General features: G+C 44.1%; 1 protein-coding gene across 1 annotated transcript in view; it reads right to left on the bottom strand.

Annotated features, from left to right (window-relative positions):
* Window positions 1-22950, bottom strand: part of Vat1l (vesicle amine transport 1 like) — a 170221-nt gene that overhangs the window by 92947 nt on the left and 54324 nt on the right. The window contains 1 exon segment of the mRNA XM_048437338.3: window positions 4261-4403. Coding sequence (XP_048293295.1) covers window positions 4261-4403 — 143 coding nt within the window.

The following is a 22950-nucleotide window of genomic DNA, read 5'->3' as shown; positions in this document are numbered from 1 at the left end:
CCAGTGAAATTACTCCAGTTGATGGAGGCATCCTCCCAGCTCAAATGTCTCCCCAGGTCATCTTATAAACCATAAAGAGTTGGGAAAAACTGAGCCCACACGGTTGGAGGATAAATCTGCACCTACGTTTTGTTTTCTCAAATGTGAAGGAGGTGATTTTTCGTTTGTACAAGGTGCTTGTGAAATGGTCATCTAAGTGAGGAGAGGCTGACCAAACATGGCTGTTCTTACCTGCCCTGCCTTGTCCCAGCTCCCCTGAGGTTTGTTCCAACACCCCTTCCTGATGAAGTGCTCTGAACCCTCCCAGGGGGCCGTGAGGCTGTGTTGCCTTTCTCTCTAAAAATTTTCCTCTCTTCTTTATTTCTGAAGGCCTTTGAGACATTTACACAGGATTCAAGGTTTCTAACTGTTTGGTCCATTTCCCACCCATTGCCATCTCTTTTTATAGACAGATATGAAAACCAATGTCTGTCTCAGAGCTGGTTTTTCTCCCCTTAGGCTCAGGAGATGGCTCAGTTGTTAAAGTTCATGTTTCATAATCATGGGAAACTGAGCTAGGTTCCTCAGAACCCATACAAAAATGCTAAGTGTGGTGAGCAAGCTGGTAATTTCAGTATTTTTGAGACAGAGTCAGGAGAATGCTGAGGCTCACCAGCTAGCCTTGGTGAGCTCCAGACCAATAATGGACCCAGCTTCAAATATGGGTGTCACTATTCTTGAAGACTGACCTCTGAACTCTACATGATGTACATACATGTGTGATCACATCTGAAAATACAAAAACATGTATATGCACACACACATATACAACACATGCATTACAAAAGAAATACTTATTTTTTTTCCTCTAATTTCTTTCCTGGCTTAGCATGAATTCCAAAGATGCCCTCCAATTGGCTGGTTTGTATGAGTTTTATTGCAGGAGATTTTGTTTTACTGTATTTTTGTGCACCGTATATAGATTACTATAACCATGTGTATAAGGAAAACACCAAAAAAGAAGAAATGATTGCTCCGTGGTTTACTCTGTGCGTGACGGAGTGTTTTCCCTTCCATTTTATATCCCTATGCGCAGAGAATTTGAATCAAGTTGTGACCATAATGCTGATGGAACTTGGCATTCTGCTTTCTTCCCTTCAATTCTACCATGGGCATCTTTTCTTTTCTGTGACACAGCCTTCATAATCATGGCCTTTACAGGCTGCATAAGACACGCACGTGGTGCAGCAAACCTCCCTGCACCGTTCGCCTTCTGTTGACAGTGGAGGCTGGATCTGATTGCCGCTGTTACAGACAGCCCTATTATAAATCACTGTCGACATATGCTGAGCGCTGACGACCGTGCAGAAGCAGAGCTCGGCTCGGCAGCTTTGTGCCTTTGGCTTTGAGCTTGCTCCTGGACTATTTCCTGAGGACAAGATTTCTGGGCAGAGGCTCGATTTGCAGTCACAGCTCCACAGCCATTTCCCACATCCACTGCGTCTCTACTCAAAACACACGGTTGGATGCCACCTCTAAAGGCGGGTGGGAATGAGACGGGTCCATGACGCTCTTTCCTTTTACTTCCTTGATGGTAGAAACCACTGATTCTGGCTCTGAGTGGGGCCAGGGTAGGCTGGGGCTGAGGAGATGAAACAGCTGTGTGGAGTGTGGGGCCGGCAGGAGGCCCCTGGCTAGAAGCTTCCATTTGTTGAGAACAGCTGTGGGGTCCTGACTTTCTGCTCTTCCTGCTCTCCATAGCCAGCCACACTGGTCTCCTTCCAGAACCCACAGTTTCCACAGCACCTTACCAATGTCGTCCTCCAAATTCAAAATGCTCCTTCACCCCAACTTCTCATCCTCAACTCTCAACCAAAACTCTCACGCACATCATTGTTGTGTCTGAGTTTTCCCACTAGCAACCTACATTTCCCCCACTAGATTGTATATTTACAGTACACACCAATGTATTCTTCACATAGTTTCTTCTCCCCCCCAACCCTCGTCTCATCTCTTATAAGTAGACTCCAAACTCCATAAGTATAGAGCCTTTCTGATTGGTTGTTGCTGGCTCTTCTCCTTTGGCACAGATCCAACCTCATCTCAGTCCCCTAACATGTATTTGTTAAGCAGTAGGTAGATGAATGCCAACATATCAGTTACGGAGGTTAAAGAAAAGCTTTTTGAAAACACAATAGTCATTCGTATTTCAGACCATAGCTTGAGAAACTCAAGTGAAAAGTAGGTGAACTGAACAAATAGACTTCTTTAAAATTACTCGTCATGTCTGCACCTCTGAGAGGTGGGGTGGATGCCTAATATTTAACTTTAGGTAAAAGTCACCTTTTATGTCCTACTAGAAATATTAGGACATCCTTACATCACATATACTGTGTGTGTGTGTGTGTGTGTGTGTGTGTGTACGTGCACACATGTGCACGTGTAGGAGCCAGAGGTTGACACTGAATATCTTCTTTAATCACTCTACACCTTAACTTATAGACAGGATCTTTCTATGTAGTCCTAGCTAGACTGGAACTCACTATGTAGACCAGGGTAGCCTTGAACTCATAAAACCAGTCTCTGCCTCCCAAGTTCTGACATTAAAGGTGTGTACCACCTAACTTTACCTTAGTTTTTGAGATAGAGTCTCTCCCTAAACCTTGAGCTATATTTGACTAGTCTGGTTGGCCATGGTGCCCCAGGGATCTTCCTGTCTCTGGGATTCCATGTATGTGCTACTGTTCCTATTTTCCTGGGTTCTGGGGACTGAATTCAGGTCCTTATGCTTCCATAGCAAGTACTTTAATGAATGAATCCCAGCCCAACAAAAACTAAAAATATACCCATCAGAAAAACTTCCTCTCTAAAAAAATGCCCCACTTGATAGAATCCAAACCTTGTCCAAATTTCTGCTTGAATAAACAGCTTTGTCCCTTTCATCTTAATTTGTGACTTGGAAAAAAAATGCTCCTTTATCATGGCACTGCCTGGGTGACTAATTCCACTTAGGCTTTATAATTTAGTGTTAGAGTATGAAAAGAGAAAAAGAGCAGCTCCTGGACACCACTGACTTCTCGAGGAGCTCTCGGTTGAAAACATGAGACTGGTTCACCCTGGACAGCAGCCAAGTGAAGTGCATACTCTATCTCCAGCCGTGTTTCCATCTGGGCTCTCCATGAGATTTCCCCGTGAGGGCACACAGGTAAACTGTAGTTAGATTATATAGTCAGACATCCCTGCTGGAGTTTTAGTAATATTTTCCTGACCCTTGAGCCTTGGAACTCACTTGCTTGGTATGCAGGCAACCATCCCTATCTCTAAAACATCCTTTTCCAGCCTCTCTTCTCCCTATAGGTAACTATGGCTCACGCTCCACTCATTAGCAATCACCTTCTCTACACTGAATATATGGGTTCACAAGCCAGGGAACCAGGTATGAACTGAGGCTCTGCCGTTCACCATTTCATGAAGGCTGAGTCTGCTGCTTATATAACTAGGTGATGGCTTTCAGTCTGCTCTCAGTGAAGTGTGGTCAGGGACCCAGAACAGTAGCATCAAATTTGGGCAGGATACGTATATTCATCTCAGGACTGATCAATGGAAACCTCAAATGCATGGCCTATTACTAGTTTCCCATTTTCTACCTAGAACCAAAGGAACAGAAGACTTAGGATGACAATGGAACCTTAACACAAAAAGACTGGGTACCAGAATCTCCTTACAGATGAGCATCTACTTTGAGTTTTTTACGTGAAAGAGTGAGGTTTAGACTTGCACGTGTCAAGACAGTGAGGTGGCAGATAGTATAACATTAACACATCCGTTCTGCAAGTTTAAGGACTGCCTCCTTCCTTGGGGATAATAACAGGGAGGCTGAGAGTATTTGATGAGCTAAACACACATGTGAAGCGTCAACCACAGAGCGAGTACTAAGCCTCCCATCTGTGTCTACTATCATCACTATCGCTGGTCATCCTCTAAAGATTTACTCTTACTTTGTGTGCATGAGTGCTTTGTTCAAATGTATGTATGTGTAGCACACAAGTGCAGTGCCCGAGGAAGGAAGAAGAGGGCATCAGATCCCTGAAAGAGTTACAGACAGTTGTGAGTTTCCATGAGGGGCTGAAACTAACCGAAAGGCCATCTTCTACAAGAGAGGTCAACGGCCTTTACCACCCTCTTTCTAGCCCCACAATTAGCCATCTTCTAAACGAATACTCGTGATCCTCAAGCAAAGAGCGGGGGCCAGCCTGGTGAGCTGCAGAGCCGCCCTCTTACCTTTTTACTTCTTGCACGTAGTCTGCATTTCTGTCGAAGAGGTGGGTCACAGAATCCTTGATGGCCTCGTGCTTGAAAGTAGAAGCTGTCCCGAAGACGGTCACATTGGGGACAGTAGAACATAGCTGGGCCACAGCTTGACCCTGGAAATGACACACACACACACAACGTTAATCACAGCAATCACATGACACATGAACACTACCATTCTGAGAGAGGTGTTGCGTAACATGGGCCAAGGACATAGCACACAATATGACAATTAGAGACACTTAATAAATCTTAACTATCTAACAGTCAGTATCACTGGGCAGAAGGCAGAAATTCGTGACGTTGACAGAGCTGACATTTTTGAGTTTCAATTCATGTTCAGGCATTGCAGTATTGTCTCCTGAAGGACGAACCCTGCCTTGGCTGATAACCACTTGTGTGGGGGTAAAGTCAACAGGAGTCAGATAGCCCCAGCACTAGACTTAACTACTATTTAACCATGCTGAGCTGCATCTCAGCAGTAATACTATCTACTCCACAGGAATCTTGGAAGATGTCTTATTTGACTCTCAGAAGCAGATTTTGAGCAAACACTACAATATAAAGGTTTCATTTGTCAGATGATCTTATATACTAACAGGGTTATAACCCCAAAGGGGTGTCAGCAAGATGGCACATCCTTCAAGTGCAAAGCTTGTGAGACCGAGGACCTGAGTTTGGTCCCCAGAATTCACATTCAGGAAAAAGAAGGAGAAAAGAAAGAAAAGCAAAAAGCTGGGCGTGGCAGAGCATGCTTGCAACCTCAGTGCCGGGGAGGTGGAAACAGGAGGATTCTAGGGCTTGATGGTTAGCCATCCAGGCTATCCAGTTGAACACGTTTCAGGCCAATGAGAGACCCTTTCTCAAAAGAAATATGGATGGTAAACTGAGGAACATGTGAGATAGATCTCAGGAATCCCTGCAAAGAACAAATGTGCACACGCTCCTGTATACACATATGAGCATGAACATGCACATATCCCCCTTACACACAAAAAAGACTCAGAGGGGAAACCATATGTTTTAACCCAGTGGTTCAGCTCAACAACATGTGGCACTTCAGAGGAAAAACAAACCCAAAGAAAGAGCTGACTGCTCAAGTGCTACCAAATTCATATCTACCGTGGACATCCAGAGCTTACCCTCTTTGATATCTCATGATCAAGAGCCTACCCAACTAACTTCCACCTAGCCTTGGTGGAGGACAGCTTCTGAAGGAGTATCTCTGACACATTCGGGGTGTCCTCATGAGTCAAAGTGTGTTCCATGGCTAGACCGAAGCCCACAGCCAGCAAGCTTCAGTATGTTGTGTAGAGTAGCTATGCATGGCTGACTGACCATGTCCCATAGGGAAGGGCTACATGAGGTATTATAGCAGACTGAGGATCTGGGGGAAAATGTGATTCTGACTAGATGCTCAATCTCAATCATCTCTCCCCCATGGGGGCTTATTATATCCAGGGCTAAAGATGTCCAGTCAAATAAAGAAAAGGTCAGCGTGTGGTTTAAATGGTAAATGGTCTAGCAGGGGATTACGGATGCAGTTAAGTGGGGGGTGATTTGTATCTCCTGCACCGACATGGTCAATGTTTAAGACATTGAACAAAATTATGTGAACACGTGCATCTCAAAACTTTCCAGTAAAACCCAATTTGCTGGTAATTAAGATGCATTAGAAGAAACGGCCCTCGCTCTCGAGCCTTTCGTTTCCCATTTTAAGGAGGGCGATTTTTCTCCTCGTCATCCATCACAATCCCTTCTGCTTATCTTATTTTCACGTCTTTGTGTCGGTGGATAATTCAAGTTGGCGGGTCAGTTTATGGAAATGTAATCTTATCGCCAATCCCAATTAAAGGCAAGATGGAGAGATCCCTAGAATGTCAGAGCTGGAAGATCGCCCCATGTCTCCTCCCCAAACACTGTCTTATAGATGACATAAAGGACCACAGGAAGGTCTAGGCCGCCCAGCTTTTTCAGAGGCGTATCTGGGACTCAAACCAAGGACTCCTGATGCCAGTTAATTCCACTCTCCACTGTTCTATTCTGTCAACTTATTTTGACATTTTAAGTTAAGCAGTTTTAACTTGCTGACTAAACTAGACATGACGTGTTCCCTGGGAGATGAGCATTTCAGAAACTGTACGTAAACCTAAGACTCTACACAGGGTATAGTTCTCCATGTTAAGTACTGTTTTGGTATTTATTTAATGTTTTGTCCCAGATTTCATAGGTCAAAGAGGGTTTTGGCTTCCAAATGAGCATTGATATCATCAGCCAATGCGACCACTCCTTTAAATTTATTGACCTCATGTCAGACTTGGTTACATCTCTGGAGGAATATGGCTTGAGCATACCCTGGCAATGACAGAAGAAGTTAGAATTAACTTTAACATCTCTGTAGCTCCTTCTTCCTTCTGTCTTTGGGCAAATGTGACATTTATTCATTCAACCATTTCCCAAATCCCCATTGTTTAGTTCAATGCTAGTGATGTTTGTCTTCATCTGGTGATGTCCCCCAAGCAACATATCAGACACATCTGACCCAAAACACAACTCATGGCCACCGTGCAGAAGGACTGATCTTTAAATTAGTTTGTGAGGGAGTTTTCAAAAGAGATGTAACACACGGGATGACGTCTACGACAGAAACCGCTTTTCCTGAAGTTTAGAACTGGCCCCACATCAAGGTGTTGGCTCCTCCTGTAGGTTATGAGGGAGATTCTTGATCCAGGCCATTCTCCTTGGCCTGTAGATGGATACCCACTGCCTCTGTCTCTTCACATCGTCTTCCCTCTACCAGTTTCTTGAGTACAAATTTCCCCCTCTTTTGAGGATGCCCACCATCTTAGGTTAGGGACCATTTGCAAGGATCTCCCTTTAGTTTGATTGCCGCTTCTGTAGAAATCCCCCTACAATTTGAATTTGAAAATCTACTAAAGATGTGTTCGAGGTTTTTTCCCTGGTCTGCAGCATGGTTGAGAGGTGGTAACACCTTGGGGTAGAGCTTACTGGGAGTTTTCGCGTTATTGTTACCAGTAGTGGCCTTTGAAGGTGATATTGGCACAATGGACTTTTATCTTTATATTTTGTATCCTGACTGATATGGTGTAAGAAGCTTTGCTCGACCATTCACTCCCACCATGATGTTGTAGCTTAACACAGACCTAAAATGGTAGAATCATTACAACATTAGGGGACTAGGTTGCACATGAGACCTGTTGTTGATTGAAATTAACATACAGGCATGACTCTAAATTATATCATGTAATAGGAGTATTATATATGGTACTGTATAATTAGAATAATGTTTAATTATGTTGATATTAAATATATTTGTACAGTTAGTGTTATATACATAAATAATACCCATATAATTAATGTATAATATAGAAGATTTAGGGGCTGGAGAGATGGTTCAGCAGTTAAGAGTGTGTACTGATTTTCTCTTCTTGACACCTCAGACACCCTCATGCACATGAATAGACAAACAGAGTTAAGATCTGTCTTAAAAGCTTACAGAAGAACACGCAATGAGCAATAGATAATTAGGATTCTTTTAATAATATCTGAATACTATGTAAGTAGTATGTATAATATCATTATGGTATAATATTATAATATATAGTATGTAAGTAACAAAGCTTAGAAAGCACAAATTCAACTGTTTGCAGCCTTTTAGCATCCCATCAACTCACTGAGATGGCGAACGACCCTGTAAGATCTCAATGATCTTTTGTTTTTAAAAAAGTAAATACCGTTTTGTGTTGTGTATTTAAGCATTGTACCTCAAGGTTATAGGAAATCTGCTTTCTCTCACTCCCCAGGTAATGCGAAATCAGTAGCTCATTCATTGTTCTTTTCTCCAACCAGTCAAGGAATTGCAGGAACTCAATAAACATTTGTGGGAGATGGAATGACTTCCCAATAAAAAGGATTTTGCAATTTACCTGCAAACCCACAGCATAAAATGAGCAAGACAATCCATGCCCCTGGCAGCAGCGGTATAGAGACACGTGCATGCATGCCTGTTTTAATTGACTCTTCTTCCCTCTTGGGCACGCCAGCATTCTGTTCCAAGCACCCCTGCCCTTCTTACGGCTAACAATGCAGCAGTAATGGCAGCTCTGCTCCCTTTTGTCCCTCCATGCGCCAGGCACTAAAGGCTTTGTTAAATCCTTAAACCACTCCAAAGCAATTTTTGTTTCCCATTTAAGCCTCAAAACGGGCATTCACAGAGGAACTGGAACTGGACCAAAGTCGGGGGGCCTGTGAATAATAAAACTGTGTGTCTGGATCCTACGGTCACCCACGCTGCTGTTAGTCTTTCCTCCTGTCCAGCTGGTGATGCAGGCTGCTGACCCAGGACCTAACATTTTAGCAGTTCAGTCTTTTGGCACCACAATATGATGCTGTCTTCTAGAGACATCTTTGAGACATCTTTGACTGCATTCATGATTATCCTCAGATGCATACAGCCTGTGGGTCTCTGATTAGACACACCTACTTGAGAGTTCTGGAGACGCTGTGGCCCTTGACCTCATTCTCAAAGGTTTTGTTGCTCTGCTTTGGAGATCTGGATCTCAGGGTTTCTAGTCCATTATCACAAGGCCGCTGGAGCTTCCCAACACACTCCAAAATAAAGAGAGCAAGAAATCTGGGACAACCATAAGGAAATATTCCAGGTCCCCACAGGCAACACAAAGCAAGATCTTACTTAGAAAAGCCAGGCACATTAAACAAATTGTTAGAGTAACATAGGATTAGCCTTTTGTGGCACAATTAATAAAAATCTAAAGACAGATATTGGGGTTCAATCTGAAGGTCAGAAAAGCAAAACAGCCACCCACTGGCTCTTACCTCTATCTCAATCCAAAAATGATGATTCTGCCTCCAGGAATCTCAGAATGAGAGGTCTGGGAGCTGTTTCCTCCCATTTTATATTCCTCTCGAGGGCTGGGATTAAAGGTGTGCACCATTACTGCCTGGTTTCTATGGCAAACTAGTGTGGCTACTGGGATTAAAGGTGTGTGCCACCACTGCTGGTCTGTAAGGCTCATCGCTGGGGCTGTTTTACTCTCTGATTTTCAGGTAAGCTTTATTTACTAAAATACAAATGAAATATTACTACAGCCTTTGGCATGGTCCATACTGACTACTGAAAAAGCGACAATCTTTCGCTATAGTTTTGGAAAAAGGAAGTCCAGAGGAATTTTGGAAAGTCACTCAGTGAGCATTGAAGACACAATCTTATCAGCACTGAGATTAAGGATCTGGTGTGGGAGATCCTTTTGTCTGTGTGTGCTTTTATTGGTTAATGAACAAAGAACTGCTTTGAGCCTATGGTGGGGAAGAACAGAACTAGGCGGGAAAATCTAGACTGTATGCTGGGAGAAAGAAGAGCGGAGTTAGAGAGAAGCCACGGAGCCACTGGAGACAGATGCTGGGAACTTTACCCGGCAAGCCACAGCCACGTGGCAATACACAGATTAATAGAAATGGGTTAAAATAATACAAGACTTAGCCAATAAGAAGCTAGAGCTAATGGACCAAGCAGTGATTTAATTAATACAGTTTCTGTGTGGTTATTTCGGGTCTAAGCTAGCCAGGCGGCCAGAAACCAACAAGCTCCCTTCTCCAACAAGAATCAGCACTAGAGACCCAACAACACACTCAAAAAACGAATGGGCAGTTCACAAGGGACTCTGGAATGCAGTTGTCACCCACCTCTCAGTCTTGTTTCTCTTCATATACTGGATCTATGGCTTTGATCCTAGGGAATATCATCAGCTTCTTCCAAAGGTTCACCCTGTTGCTTGGCACAGGACCTTTGGGCATACAGTCACTTGGAATCCTCTTCCCTGTCATTTCTTCAGGATCATTCCTCACCATCCTTTACACCTCAGCCTCCAGCTTCCTTAGCTCATTCAATCTTGTAGCTATGTCTGTAATGCCTGCTTGCTGACTCCACTGAGAGGTCCCAGAATTACAAAGTTGAAGGAGTTTGGTTTCTCTCTCTTGGGTTTTGCCTTTTAATGGGGGAAAGAGCTACAGATAGAATCAATACAGTATTAAAAGTCCAGTAACACAGCTAAAAACTATGAGGGTAGAGTATCAGTTCCAAGTTGAGTTGTGGTCTAGACCCGATGGTGTCCTGTGCTTCTGTACTTATTCAGAGAATAAGAGGTGTGCATTGAGGAGTGTATGGATATTGAAGGAGATTAGAGAGAGAAAAAGGACTTCCACCATGTTATGTGTTCTTAAATGTGTCATGTGGTTGGGGGCAAATTACTCACTCTGTGCTAAGAGCACTTGCCTTATGACCATGAGGGCTAGAGTTAGAATTCCAACATACACATTCCAACATATTGAAAGCATCCCTGTGACCCCAGCTCCTGTAACCAATCCATCAATTTTAAAATGGATGATTTTAAAGGTTATTCCTGTCTAAGACTTCTGCACACACTAACGCATTCTTCAACTGAACCCTAGGAAGTCTCTCCAAAGAAGTTTCCTAAAGACAAAGAAAATCAAACTAATCCTTCAGGCACAGGCCATTCATCCCGCTACTTGAGAGTTGAGACAAGGAGACTGCAAGTTCAAGGCCTGCGTGGGATACAGAATGAGTTCAAGACCAAGCATGCCGGCTGCCCTGGGTCCGAGTCCCAATGCCATTTTAAAGCAAAGCAAAAAGAGAAGACAAGGAAGGATGTTGTTTCTATCAACATCATAACCACTTCTGAGTTCATTTCAAAAATAGAATCCTGCTTAGCTCCTTAGAAAGTCATTTCCCCTTTTAAACAGTTTATGGAAACCACAGGCCATTACTATGGTCAGAGAATAGAAAAGACTGAGCAGAAGGAACCTGTCAGAGGTCTGAGAAAATGCATGGAGGAACTGGAGGGAGAGGACTCATTCTAAAGAACCATAGGTTGATGTTTTCCCTTTCATCAATTAACAGAGGCACAGACTTGCAAAGACCACTGTGTGCTGTATCACAAAGCCCAGGCCTCTGGACGCTCGTGCAATCCTTACGCCTTTCTTATAGGATAGTACAAACTGTCATGTTGGGACTTCCCGATGGATGATGTATTTTGCTGCTCAACAATTCAGTCCATTCCACTCTGGGAAGAACATGATTTTCAAATCCCACCTTGGGGACAGCTCTCTGTGACTTTACCGCTAAAAGCGGCAAAGGATAGTCTATGGGTTCACCCACGATGCTCTAAAGACCAGTCTGTTTTTCTTTTCCTTTGTTGTGTTGTTGCAAAGCTGTTGGCCTGAATGTGACACCGATTGTAACAGGTGGGCACTGAGAATTGCAATGGCAAGAAGCCACAGGGGTGCATGGTCAAGGCAGAAGAGGAGGAGAAAGTGAAGAACGCATAGAAGAGAAGGAGAAAGTGAAGAATGTGGGACTACGGTTTTTTTTGAACAGCTTGGGATGAATGTGGATCTATTGCAGAATCATTGCCATCTCCATTAGGGCAGCTGTGACTAACCCAGACATCCAGGACTGGGCCTCTGCATGTTCCCCTGTAGTAAGATGGGACCTGGAGCACCCCTATATTCTCATTTGCTATTGCAGCCACTCCCTCCCACACCCCATGACTGGACAATTCTTACCCGGATGCACGTGGTCCTGCCGAGTGGTAGAGAATGTTGAGGGATAGAGGATACAGAAGTTAGAAGGCTCATTGGAGAGCGTGGGGCTCCACTTGTGCGGTTTAGGTTACTATTGCTCTGAGAAAACACTATGACCAAGGGCAAGGTTTATCTGGCTAATGCCTCCATGTCTATACTTGATCACTGAAGGAAGTTAGGCCTGGGACTCAAACAGGGTGGGAATCTGGAGGCAAGCACTGATGCAGAGATCATGCATTGGAGCTGCTTACTGGCTTGCTCCCCATGACTGCTCAGCCTACTTTCTTATAGAACCCAGGACCACTAGCCAAGGGGTGACACCACCCACAATGGTCTGGGCCCTCCCACATCAATCACTGCTTAAGAAAATGCCCTACAAGCTTGCCTACAGCCTTGCTTTATGGAGGTATTTTCTCAGTTGAGGCTCTCTCCGCTCTGATAACTTTAACTTGTGTCAAGTTGATATAAACTAGCCAGCACAGGCAGCTGCAGAGAAGCCATCACCCATCCTAAGGCAGAGCTTTCCAATAGTGTAGCCGAGTCTCCGGAGTTCCTGTGAGCAAGCCAAATAAACTCATTGACTCACCAAGCGAGACTTGAATCTGTCAGCTGGTCCCTATTTGGATGAGTAGACATTTGTTCATATTTCTTAAGGAGAGGTTTACATAACAGGATCTCCCCTTTTGGAGTTCCCCCCAAAGCAGCAGACACAATCTTTGCAAAGGCTTGGTAGGCGCTGTCAGCCTTTTACAGCTCCTCTTCTACTAGTTATGTGACATCTCAGAATTAGTACCAGCCATCCTCCTATTAAGAGGCCTCTTGAAATGCAGATTCCCAGGCTCCACACAGACCTTCAGTAGGGGAACTATCCAGATGGGGCATCACAGCCTGAATTCAACAAACCTTCTTGAGGAGTCAGATGCGGCTCACGTTGAGAACTCTGGATGCAAATAATTAAGTCCCATCTGCTCCATGGGGTGGAGCCAGGAAGCCCACCCAGCAGGTCGGAATGGCAGGTGTTCTATTCCAAACCAAACAGAGCTGGCCTCTTGGTGAATCCTTCCCAAGTTTCCTGGGGATTCCAATGCTCACAGTGCTGGGATCCACTGCTTCCTGATGGTTTCCTGACTCTACCATGTTCAGTCATGACCTTGTCATGCTCCACTTCCTCTTTGCCTAACTGAGGTTGACTTCACAGCCTATGGGCTTGGTGTGTGGGATCCTGTCAGTAGGGACATGCTGGACATAGGTTTCTGGGACTCAGACACAGGAAGAGGAAGTAAGTCCTTAGCACTAGGTGCTGGGCCTGAAGTCCTCACCCTCTGGAGGTGTGTGACTTCTGAGCTGCCTGGGCTGTAGCCACAGAATCAGTATATTGAATTTCCCACCAGCTCCTACATAACTCCAACTCAACGGACCAATTGCTAATATGACTTTCCTGATGCTATTTTCTCTGGATTGGAATACTTTTCCTGGTAGGAGGGCCTTGTAAGACTCAGAAAGTGGAAGGAAGGAGTGGCTCGGTGAGAAAAAGTACCTGCTACCAAACCTGAAGAGCCGAGTTCCATCTCCAGGACCCACAGAGTGGAAGGAGAGAACTGCCTCCCACAGTTCTCCTCTGGCCTCTACAACTGCACCATGGCATGTGTGTACACACATACACATGGCATGTGCGCATACACATACACAATAAATAAACAGAACTTCTAAAAAGAGCATTAGAAAACAGGAAGTAAACAAAACTCATAGGTCTCAGGGATTTCCTGAAATTTACAAAAGTCACAGGGCCTTGCCCCAAAATTATATCAGCACTAACAATTGTTGGGGAGAGAAGACTCCGCCAGTCCAGCTGTCTCCAAGTCATGTAGGGGCTCCAGGAATGCAGTTTTTCATGACATGTCTTCTGTAATGTGGTGGACTTTTCAGGGGTGCCATTAGTTCCCTTTGAGATTCCTCACCCATATTCCTGTGAGTAACCCCAGTAGATTCCATGGTTTACCAAGCTAAGTCCGGCTGGAACTGTGTCCTTGGTTCAGCTTTGGTGCTCTGTCTGGAGTGAGTAGGCATTTGCTCACGTTTTCCATGCCACACAACGGTGAGAAGACTTTTTTTCTTGAGCCAAGCTGCTCTGAGCTCATTGATGAGACACTAGGTTAAGGGGTAAAGGGGTGAACCTCACAGCCTGCTGTGTGCCATGCAGGCTCCCACACACTCTATAAATGTCGATTCTCTTAATCTTCAGCAGGGATTCTACCTTGTGGATACTGGCTCATCCTCATGTACACAACTCTCAGAGCTGGTGAAAATATTGTAATTTTTTTTTTAAAAGATGAAGCTCCTGGCTCCAATTCCTGGATTCTCCGTGTCTGATTGATTCCTAGATTCTCACTGTCTGGTTGATCCTGGATTCTCACTGCCTAGGTCTTTCCTGGATTCTTACTGTCTCGTTGATTCCTAGACTCTCACTGTTTAATTGATTCCTGGACTCTTGGTGCCTGGATCTTTCCTGGACTCTTGCTGTCTGAACTCTTACTGCCTGGTTGAATTTAGGCACACAGAGCCTACTTGAGTATCAGAGCCCTGCCTTTTAGATCAGGGATAACCATGGCCAACTCATGGGGTTAGATGTGCTTCAAAAAGGGTGACTTCTTTTATACTGTGATTGACACAGGGTCAGATCAGAGCAGGTACCTCAGAAATATTATCATTAATCACTTTCTTGTGTCTGAGACGAAATGTCTGACAATTCAGCTTGAAGAAAAGTAGATGTATTTTACCTCTCTTTCTCTCAGAGACTACAGTCCTACATGGCCAGGGATGCAGGCCAGCTGGAGCAGCCCTATTTGTAGCGGCAGGGGCATGTAGCAGCAGGTTTCACAGGATGCTGGACCAGGATACGGGGAAACAGCAGTGAAAGCATGGCCAGTCTCTAACAGTCACAAGCCTGACCCCAGATGGATGATGTCCTCCACCATCTATGGGCTCAGTCCCCAATGTTTCACCACCTCCTTACTAGCTAGGAACATTCACATGTGAATGCTTTTCACATTCAAACCACAGCTGCTGGCTTTTGGCTTTTCCCCCATTGCCTTCCCAAACCACCTCTTCTGGAATGCCTTCCCAGAGTTCCCTGAAAGGGTTAGCATCTTCTGCTCTGTTCAGACACTGCTCACAGCCCTACCCAATGCCCTCCTCTCCACATTAGACTCTTCTTTCTCTTCTACTCTTCCCTCTTCACTCATCTGTCTTCCTTTTTTGTTTTTTGCTTTCTTTTCTTTTCTTTCTTAACATTAGCTCTCATATCATTGCCCAAGCTGACCTGGAACTCACAGCAATCCTCCTGCCTCAGTCTCCTGAGTGCTAAGATTACATGTCTGAGCCACGTACACACCCCTGAGCCTCAGTGTTCTCAACTGTACACTTGAGGCAGTGCTTACCGTCCCAGAGGTGGGGAAGCTATTGCAGCAGGAGAGTTTGTTCAGCATGGGGCCCACCCCGAGCAGAAGCTCAGTGAATTCCAGGCTTTTTATTCTTATCCAAAGCATGATCCCATTCTTTGTATTGATCTCGGGCCTAGTCATTCCAGGTTAAATGGCTTTTTCTAAGGAACTCTGGGACCTACAATTTTCAGGTGCAGGGCAATTAGCTAGATCAGAAGGACTCCATTTATAACCATGGTCACTCTGAAGCAGAATCCCACTAGAATTTGATGTGAATTGGAAAGATAACCCTGTACCCCCAGAGGTGTGAGTCTGGGCAACTGAAGTGAGGATAGCCTTCGCTTGCCTGCATGAAGCAGGTGTCTTTCTGCCATCTATTGCCTGCCCAGCTGTACACAACAGTCCTATTAACCCATCCTTATAGGCATCACATCAAGACTTGTGTCTCTGGTCAGCAATACTCTCCAGGTAGTGCAGGTTGTACAGAGCCACGGGAAGACCCATGGCTCACAGACTGCCTCTTTGCTTGAAGTTGGACTCTTAGTAACCATGTTGCTAGAATCTTGGCTAGGGGACAAGCAGCCCACCAGATGGCAAAGCCCCCTTACAGGACTCTAAATCACAGAGAGGCAGAACCCTTCCAGGCTGGCTGCCTTCCAAATGATGCACCTGGACAGATTTCCGGGACGGCTGTATTTGCATAGTGGGGATGCCAGGTTCCTGTTTCCAGCCAAATGACAATTTGTACCCAGTTTAGAACTGTGGTTTTTCATAACTGCCTCTCTTTCAATCCAACCCAAATTGAATTACAGTCCGGCAAGGTAATCAAGTACACTGTATAATTTATTCTTGAAAGAGGAAAGTGGAAAATGCTATCGTTAATTTTCCTTGATCAATAGATAGAAACTAGAAGTGTCCTGGCAAATTGGGTCATCCTTTTATTCTGATATTGAGTGAAGAGAAAGAACTTACAGGTTGGCCAGGAGGAAAGAGCCTCTGTGAGATTCTGATCTTTGGATCTAAAGCATGATCCTTGAGGGACACGACCTGGTTACTCTGAATAGATGGCTGTCTACATGCAGTGGGTAACTGGATGTAACCCACCAGGCAACCATGCAAACAAACCAGACACAGAGGTACAGAACCTTGTGAGGACACACAAGCTTGCCTCTCTTACTTTAGGCTGCGGCCTACACAGCACCTCCTCCCCAAACACAGGGATTTGTGAGCCACCTTGCCGTAGTGCCTGGCAGAGATCAGATGCTCTTCCTTGGGGTTTTACAGCTCAGCAACCCGCCTTCTGCCCTACTTCAAATGCCTGTGCTTGCTGAAGGCGTCTCATTAACCAGAGCAGTTGACTCCAGCTGGAGACCAGCGCCGGTTTCAACACTTTCCGATGTGGTGCCGCATTTCATTTGAAAGCTCCTGCCCTGGCCGTGAACTTCTCCAACTCAGACTGTTGCTCTGTCCTTGCCAGCCCTCACAGATCAGTCATGGGGACTCTTCGCTGTGACTTCAAATCTTGAGACGGAGGTTCTGAGTCGGGCAGGTCAGGACCTGTCGCTGCTGGAGGTAACATCTGAGGCTCCCAGATCAGACTAGTTCACCAGTTAGTCCTGAAGGGAACTGAGGGGCCATAGATCAGTTTTCAGACAAGGCTCCCCACTGGGGCTCAGACCTAGTCACTGCATCTTTCTGTGCCTTCATCTTCAGACTGGCTCTCTTTGCACACCAGCAAGTGTGCCCGAAACTCTTTGTCCTGCTGTTTCGTTTTAAGGAGAAACTTTCAAAGTTAACTGGAATTCTTTGTGGAGACACCATGAGCAAAATTAGTCTCGTTCCTTAGTAGCCATTCTTAGTATTGTTTACGAAGTCATCTCCCTTACTTAGGCAATGGCACCCTTTCTTTATTTTCAAGACACCCCTTTATCTGCAGTAGTGGATCTCAATCTTTCTAACGCTGTGACGCTTTAATAGTGTTCCTCATGTTGTGGTGACCCCCAAGCATAAAACTTATTTTTTGGTAACTGTAATTTTGCTACTGTTATGAATTGTCATACCTGTGCTTTTTGATGGTCTTAAGCGAGCCCCGTGAAAGGGTGTTTGACCCTCAAAAGTGTCACAACCTACAGGGCGAGAACCACTGATCTCTAGAGTTCCAGCATAGAAGTTATTCATAAAACTTGGAGCAGATAAACGAATAACTCAATCAATGACGATCTTTCACTTTTTCCTTCTTTGCCTTCTCTATATAGCAACGTTGTTCCTTTTTCTGTCTTCTCAGTGTCCCACAAATTTTATGTGTATATGTTTTACTCAGTAAATATGTATGTGCCTTACACATGCCAGTGGGTCATGCACTGGGCATCTACTTTCTGCTGCAGGAACTACTAGACCCCAGGAAAACTAAATAGCTTGTTCTGGGGGTAGAGCACCTCCAGGAACACGCCACTACATTTACTAACCTGGGTGGTAAATCATATAAACAGCCAGAGCCCATGTGTGCGACTATGATGCCCTTCTCAAGGTAGCTGTAGGTGGGAAGGTGATTGTCCTTCACAAGGCTCAACAATTGCCTGGCACCAGTCAATATTCATATGAAAGACTTCATCTCCTATCCCATCTTTCCAAGAAGATTTTGGATCAAGCACTTGGACTTGTCTATCACCCTGGAGCCCAAGAAGGGAGAACATGGAGAGTGGAGAACACAGACTGGAAGATGTGACCCTTGAAGATGCTCTGGGGTCATCCAGTCCAATCTCCTGCCTATTTAGGAAGAGCCTCCTGACTCAGCACCCTCCTCTAATGGTTCCAAGATGGAAACAAATGAAACGAGATGGGAAACTAATGGCCTCCCACATTAGCCCATTCTTTTTTGAGGTGACTCTACTACCTCAGAAGTCTTATTTGTGGTGTTTTATAGACAGCCTCATCATATATTGTGCTTCTAAGAAGCATGGCACCCAAAGTCATAGGCTTGCTCATGCTTTACCCTCACTGTTACCATTTTGCTTCCTACATTAATCCTATATCCTGGGTCTTCTGTTTCTGGGTCAGAGCCTGTTTATCCCCCTCACCTCTTTCCATGGCCAGTAAATAATGACCTGGAAGGCGATACTTCTCCTGGATGCAGCACAGCGGAGTATCAGAAGTTCTAGGTATTTTTGTGTTCATAACTGCCTCATTTGGGTAATAGAATTGTGGTGCACAGATGAATCAGCAAGATGAGAGTGACACCAAACATGTGGAAGGGAGAGTGTCATTTGCATAGCACAATTTCCTGTCTCTATAAAGACACCAAAAGTTGTGTGACTGCTTCCTAGGTGGTGTCATCAACATTAGAACTGCTTATTGGATAGGTTAGGCCTCTTACAGAGATGCATGACAGACATAGTCCAGAAGATAGACCTCACTCAGGTAACCAACAGCTTCCGCAAGTTTCTGTTTTACTTGCAGCATAATAGCTCACACAAAACCTTGCATTTTCAAACCAAACCATGTCTGTTCTCTGATGGACATGCAGAACAATGTATCCAGTTGTAAGAAGTCAAATGGGCATTTGGCTTTAGGGGCTTGGAATGTAGTAAAGTGGTCAAGGGCTTGCCCAGCAGACGCAAGGCCCAGGGTTTGATCTCCAGCACCCCAATAAACACACAGATTTAGGAGTTCACTACTGATATAGCATGAGGGCAACAGAACACAATGACCATTGATTAGAAGCACCAAGTTACCTAGGGAGAGATAATGAGATTATCATTGGTCCCACTGTCTCCTAACATACACTCATTGCTTTGAACTCTAAATATTCAGAGGTTACAATCAACAAATGAACTAAATACAAACCTCTATGGTCTCTGTTTCTGATATGACCTTCATTCTTAGAAAGCAAATAGTATAACAGAAAGCCACGGCTCCTCAGAACAGGAGACGCTCTGAGCAAATCAGTAATTTTTCCTGCTATGTATAAACATCGAAGAGTGAAAGGCACCATAGTGCTATGTTTGGGATCTACACTGGGCTCCACTGAGCTCTTTGCAGGAAAGTGTCCTTACAAAAGCAACACATATTTGTTGCCTTTGTAAAGAACTACATTTCCAAACACCAAAGGCTACAAAAAACCATTAGCTACAATGCTGGTTGTCAGAGATAAACATTCTGCCCCTTTGGCTTGTTTCATTCTTGTTTTCTGATAATGTGTTTGCTTACCCACAGAATTGCAACCCGATGAAAGCCACTGCGCACCTCCATGTATTTTTTGTTTACTTCAAAGCCTATGTTGTAGTTTGGTGGATCATAAACAAATGTTAACACCATCATTTTAATAGCTTCAGGATAACTCTATTGTATGACTAAACTATAATTTTTTGAATAAATCCATGTATTACCAGGAATTATGTGTACTATTTTGAACCATATTTCACTAAGTATCTTTGTGAAGAGATCTCTGTTTCCTATAGAAAGTAGGTTTTATCAATGACATACAATTTGTGTCCAGTATATTACTTGACAGAGTGTAAGTGCCTGATGTTTGAGTCAACAGTAGTTGTCTGTGAATTTCTTATCCCCCCCTGTGTGTGTGTGTGTGTGTGTGTGTGTGTGTGAGAGAGAGAGAGAGAGAGAGAGAGAGAGAGAGAGAGGCATGCATGCCATTGGGTCCATATATATGGAGGCTTAAGATTCATGTTTCGAATCACCCACAATTGCTCTTCTACCATCTTCATTGAGGAAGCGTCCCTCCAGATCTGGCTGATGTGGGTAGACTTGTCAGAAAACTTGCTGTAGGGCTCTACTATCTTTACTTCTGAGATTGGCATTACAGCTGAGTTGAGGTGCCAACCCAACATTTTACATGAGTCCTGGGTATCTAAACTCTAGTCTTCACACTTACAAGGTAAGAATATAACCATCGAGCCATCTCCCAACCTCTTGAATCTAGTTTCCTTAGGAGAGATAGCCAACTGTTCAAGTTGATTCCTATATTTTATTTAATGACTATATTTTTCTGTAGTGTTGCAAATAGACTCAGGGCCTTGTCTGTCCTTGACAAACTCAGCAAGCTATATCCCCAGCTCTAAGTCCTATATTTTTATTCAGCAGCCCGACCAGCCAGAAGCTGAGTTCAAAAGACTCAGTAAAGTTCAACAGAGAGGATTTGGGGCATTAAAACCAAAATTTCCATCTCTTTAGTCTACAGAGGGATAAAGTAGAGCCCACCAGGGGGTATTTTTGCTTTGAAGAATGTATTTCGGTAGTGGGAAATCAAATACGGTCACCAGCTTAATGGTTTACAAGCTGTTTCAAATAATGAAACTGTCTACATATGGCTTGTGTTTTGATGATAACATATTCATTTACTAATTCCTCATACTTAATGTATCTGCTGCCATGTAATTAAAATGCTCACTTCCATCAAGCAGATGTTGTCCAATTAGAACAGGTGAAGTTCATCAGTTTAGTGTGAGCTAATCCTTGGCACTTATTCCCTCCTTTATATACACCGTGCTACTCAGTGGAAGCACAGAGATGTCTAAGAAAATCCATAAAGTCCAGGAAGATTGGTGGGAAATTGTACAATACTCTCATCTAGCATATAGAGGCAGCCAATGCATAGCTGTTGGTGGGTGGATGGGCTGATAGATAAATGAGTGGGTACTGGATGGCTCGGTGGGTAGATAGATGGATTGGTTGAAAGGTAAGTGAATAAATGGACATATGCATGGATATATAGATAGGTGGATGGATGGGTAGGTTGATGAATGGGTGTACTGATGTGTAGACAAACGGATGGGTGAACGGATGGGTAATCAGATGGAATCTGACGAGGGCAACATTAGAAAGGCAATGTAGAGTGTGCAGAGGAAGGAGAAGCATAGGAGAAGCATGGAAGGCTTCTAAGTGGGGTAACATTTAAATGAGAAATATAATTTTCCAGGTGGGGGGTCAAGTGTGGGAGTATGTGCTAACACTTACAAGGCAAAAGGATGTCCCAGAACAGGGCAAGGTCATGTCTCAAAAACAAAGATAAAAAATAGTAAATAGAAATTTTAAAAATGAATGCCCAAGGTACATCAATATTGCGGTAAGAGAGAACAGTCTACATAGTTAGAAAGTTCCCAGATGGAAAGGCAGAGCTAGAGAAGAGATGGTGAGGGAGAGCATTCACAGGGAGAAATAATTGCTTTGACCTTTGACTGGTCATGGAAGAGGAATTCAAGAGCTTGAGTTCCCCCTCCAAATGCATTGTAAGGTTAAAAATATAGGCACATATAGTTACTAAAAAATTAATTTCAGGAGTAAGGAATGAGTTGGGGAATTGGGAAAGTCTAGAAAATGGCTTTCTCCAGTGCACAACACAACTCCATTCCGGGGTGGGGGGTGCGTTGAGAGATCACATAGAACATAAAGCAAGGCTCATGGCTCTCCCATTGAGAGCCCTGAATTTCAGTAACTGATTCCCCAGTTCCTATGGCATTTGCGGGGGCGGTGGGTGGTCCTGGGCACACTTCCAGCCTGTCCTGAGCATGCACCAATTGCACAACAGTAATCAGCCTTGGCACAGAAAGATGCAGGGTTTGCTGGTAGAAGATGGGACTGTCTGTGCTGATCTCAGGATGGGGAAGTAGGCATGTCTGCTGCCAAGCTCATTGATAACAGCTGCATCTCTTCAAGGAAATTGGACCTCAAGAGGGAGAACACCCTATTCCAATGACTTCATGCCATGAGCAATGCCTGCCCTGTGTTTGTGTTGTGTCTTAGGGCCAACAAGGTGTTTTCCCTGCTTTTCTCACAGCCATACCTGTCTCTGCTACAGCGTCATCTCTCAGTAGGGACACGGATGTGTTGTGATAGGACCCTGAAATGACACCTAAGGGTTCTTTATTGGAACCTTTGGTCCCCAGCTTGTGGAACAATTGTGAGAGGTTCTGGAAACCTTAGGAGATGCGGACTTGCTGGAAGAACGAGGCTATGGATAGATGGTTCCTTGGGACTAAATTATCCCTAGTCAATGTTGGTCTTGTTCTCTGTTTCCTGTTCTGCTTTGATTTGAACAACTGTTTCTTATTATGTATTCCTGCTGCCATGATACTCTGTGTAAACACACGGAGCCAGGTGACTGTGCATAGGACTCTCCAGAACCATGGACCAAAACAAAGAACTCTTCTCTGAACGTGTTTCTTAGGAGATTTTTCCAGTAGTGATATTTAATTCTAGTTACCTAATTAATTATTTTTCTGAGGTGTTAGAGGTAGAACAGAGGACCTGTGCATGCTAGACAAGCTCTCTATTACTGAACTATATCCTCAGTACTATGTCTTATATTTTTCAATGGCAGCCTGAAATTGTAGGACATTGAGTTAAAAGACCTAATAAAGTTCCAAAGAGATCTGCGTATGTGTGTGTGTGTACATATATGTATGTGTAAAATCACATAAATTCATTACTCATGTATATTATATTAATACATAGAAGATGTGTATGTGAATATATCCTTATTTTTTTATTTGGCTACATGCCAATTCCTGAAGGATTGTGCTTGATTTATCTTTCAAATCTCTTGCATGCCGCCTAGCATACAGTA

Source organism: Myodes glareolus, chromosome 22 (genome assembly GCF_982192425.1).
Source record: "Myodes glareolus chromosome 22, mMyoGla1.1, whole genome shotgun sequence".
Lineage (NCBI taxonomy): Eukaryota > Metazoa > Chordata > Mammalia > Rodentia > Cricetidae > Myodes > Myodes glareolus.
This window is presented reverse-complemented; position numbering and strand designations above follow the sequence as displayed.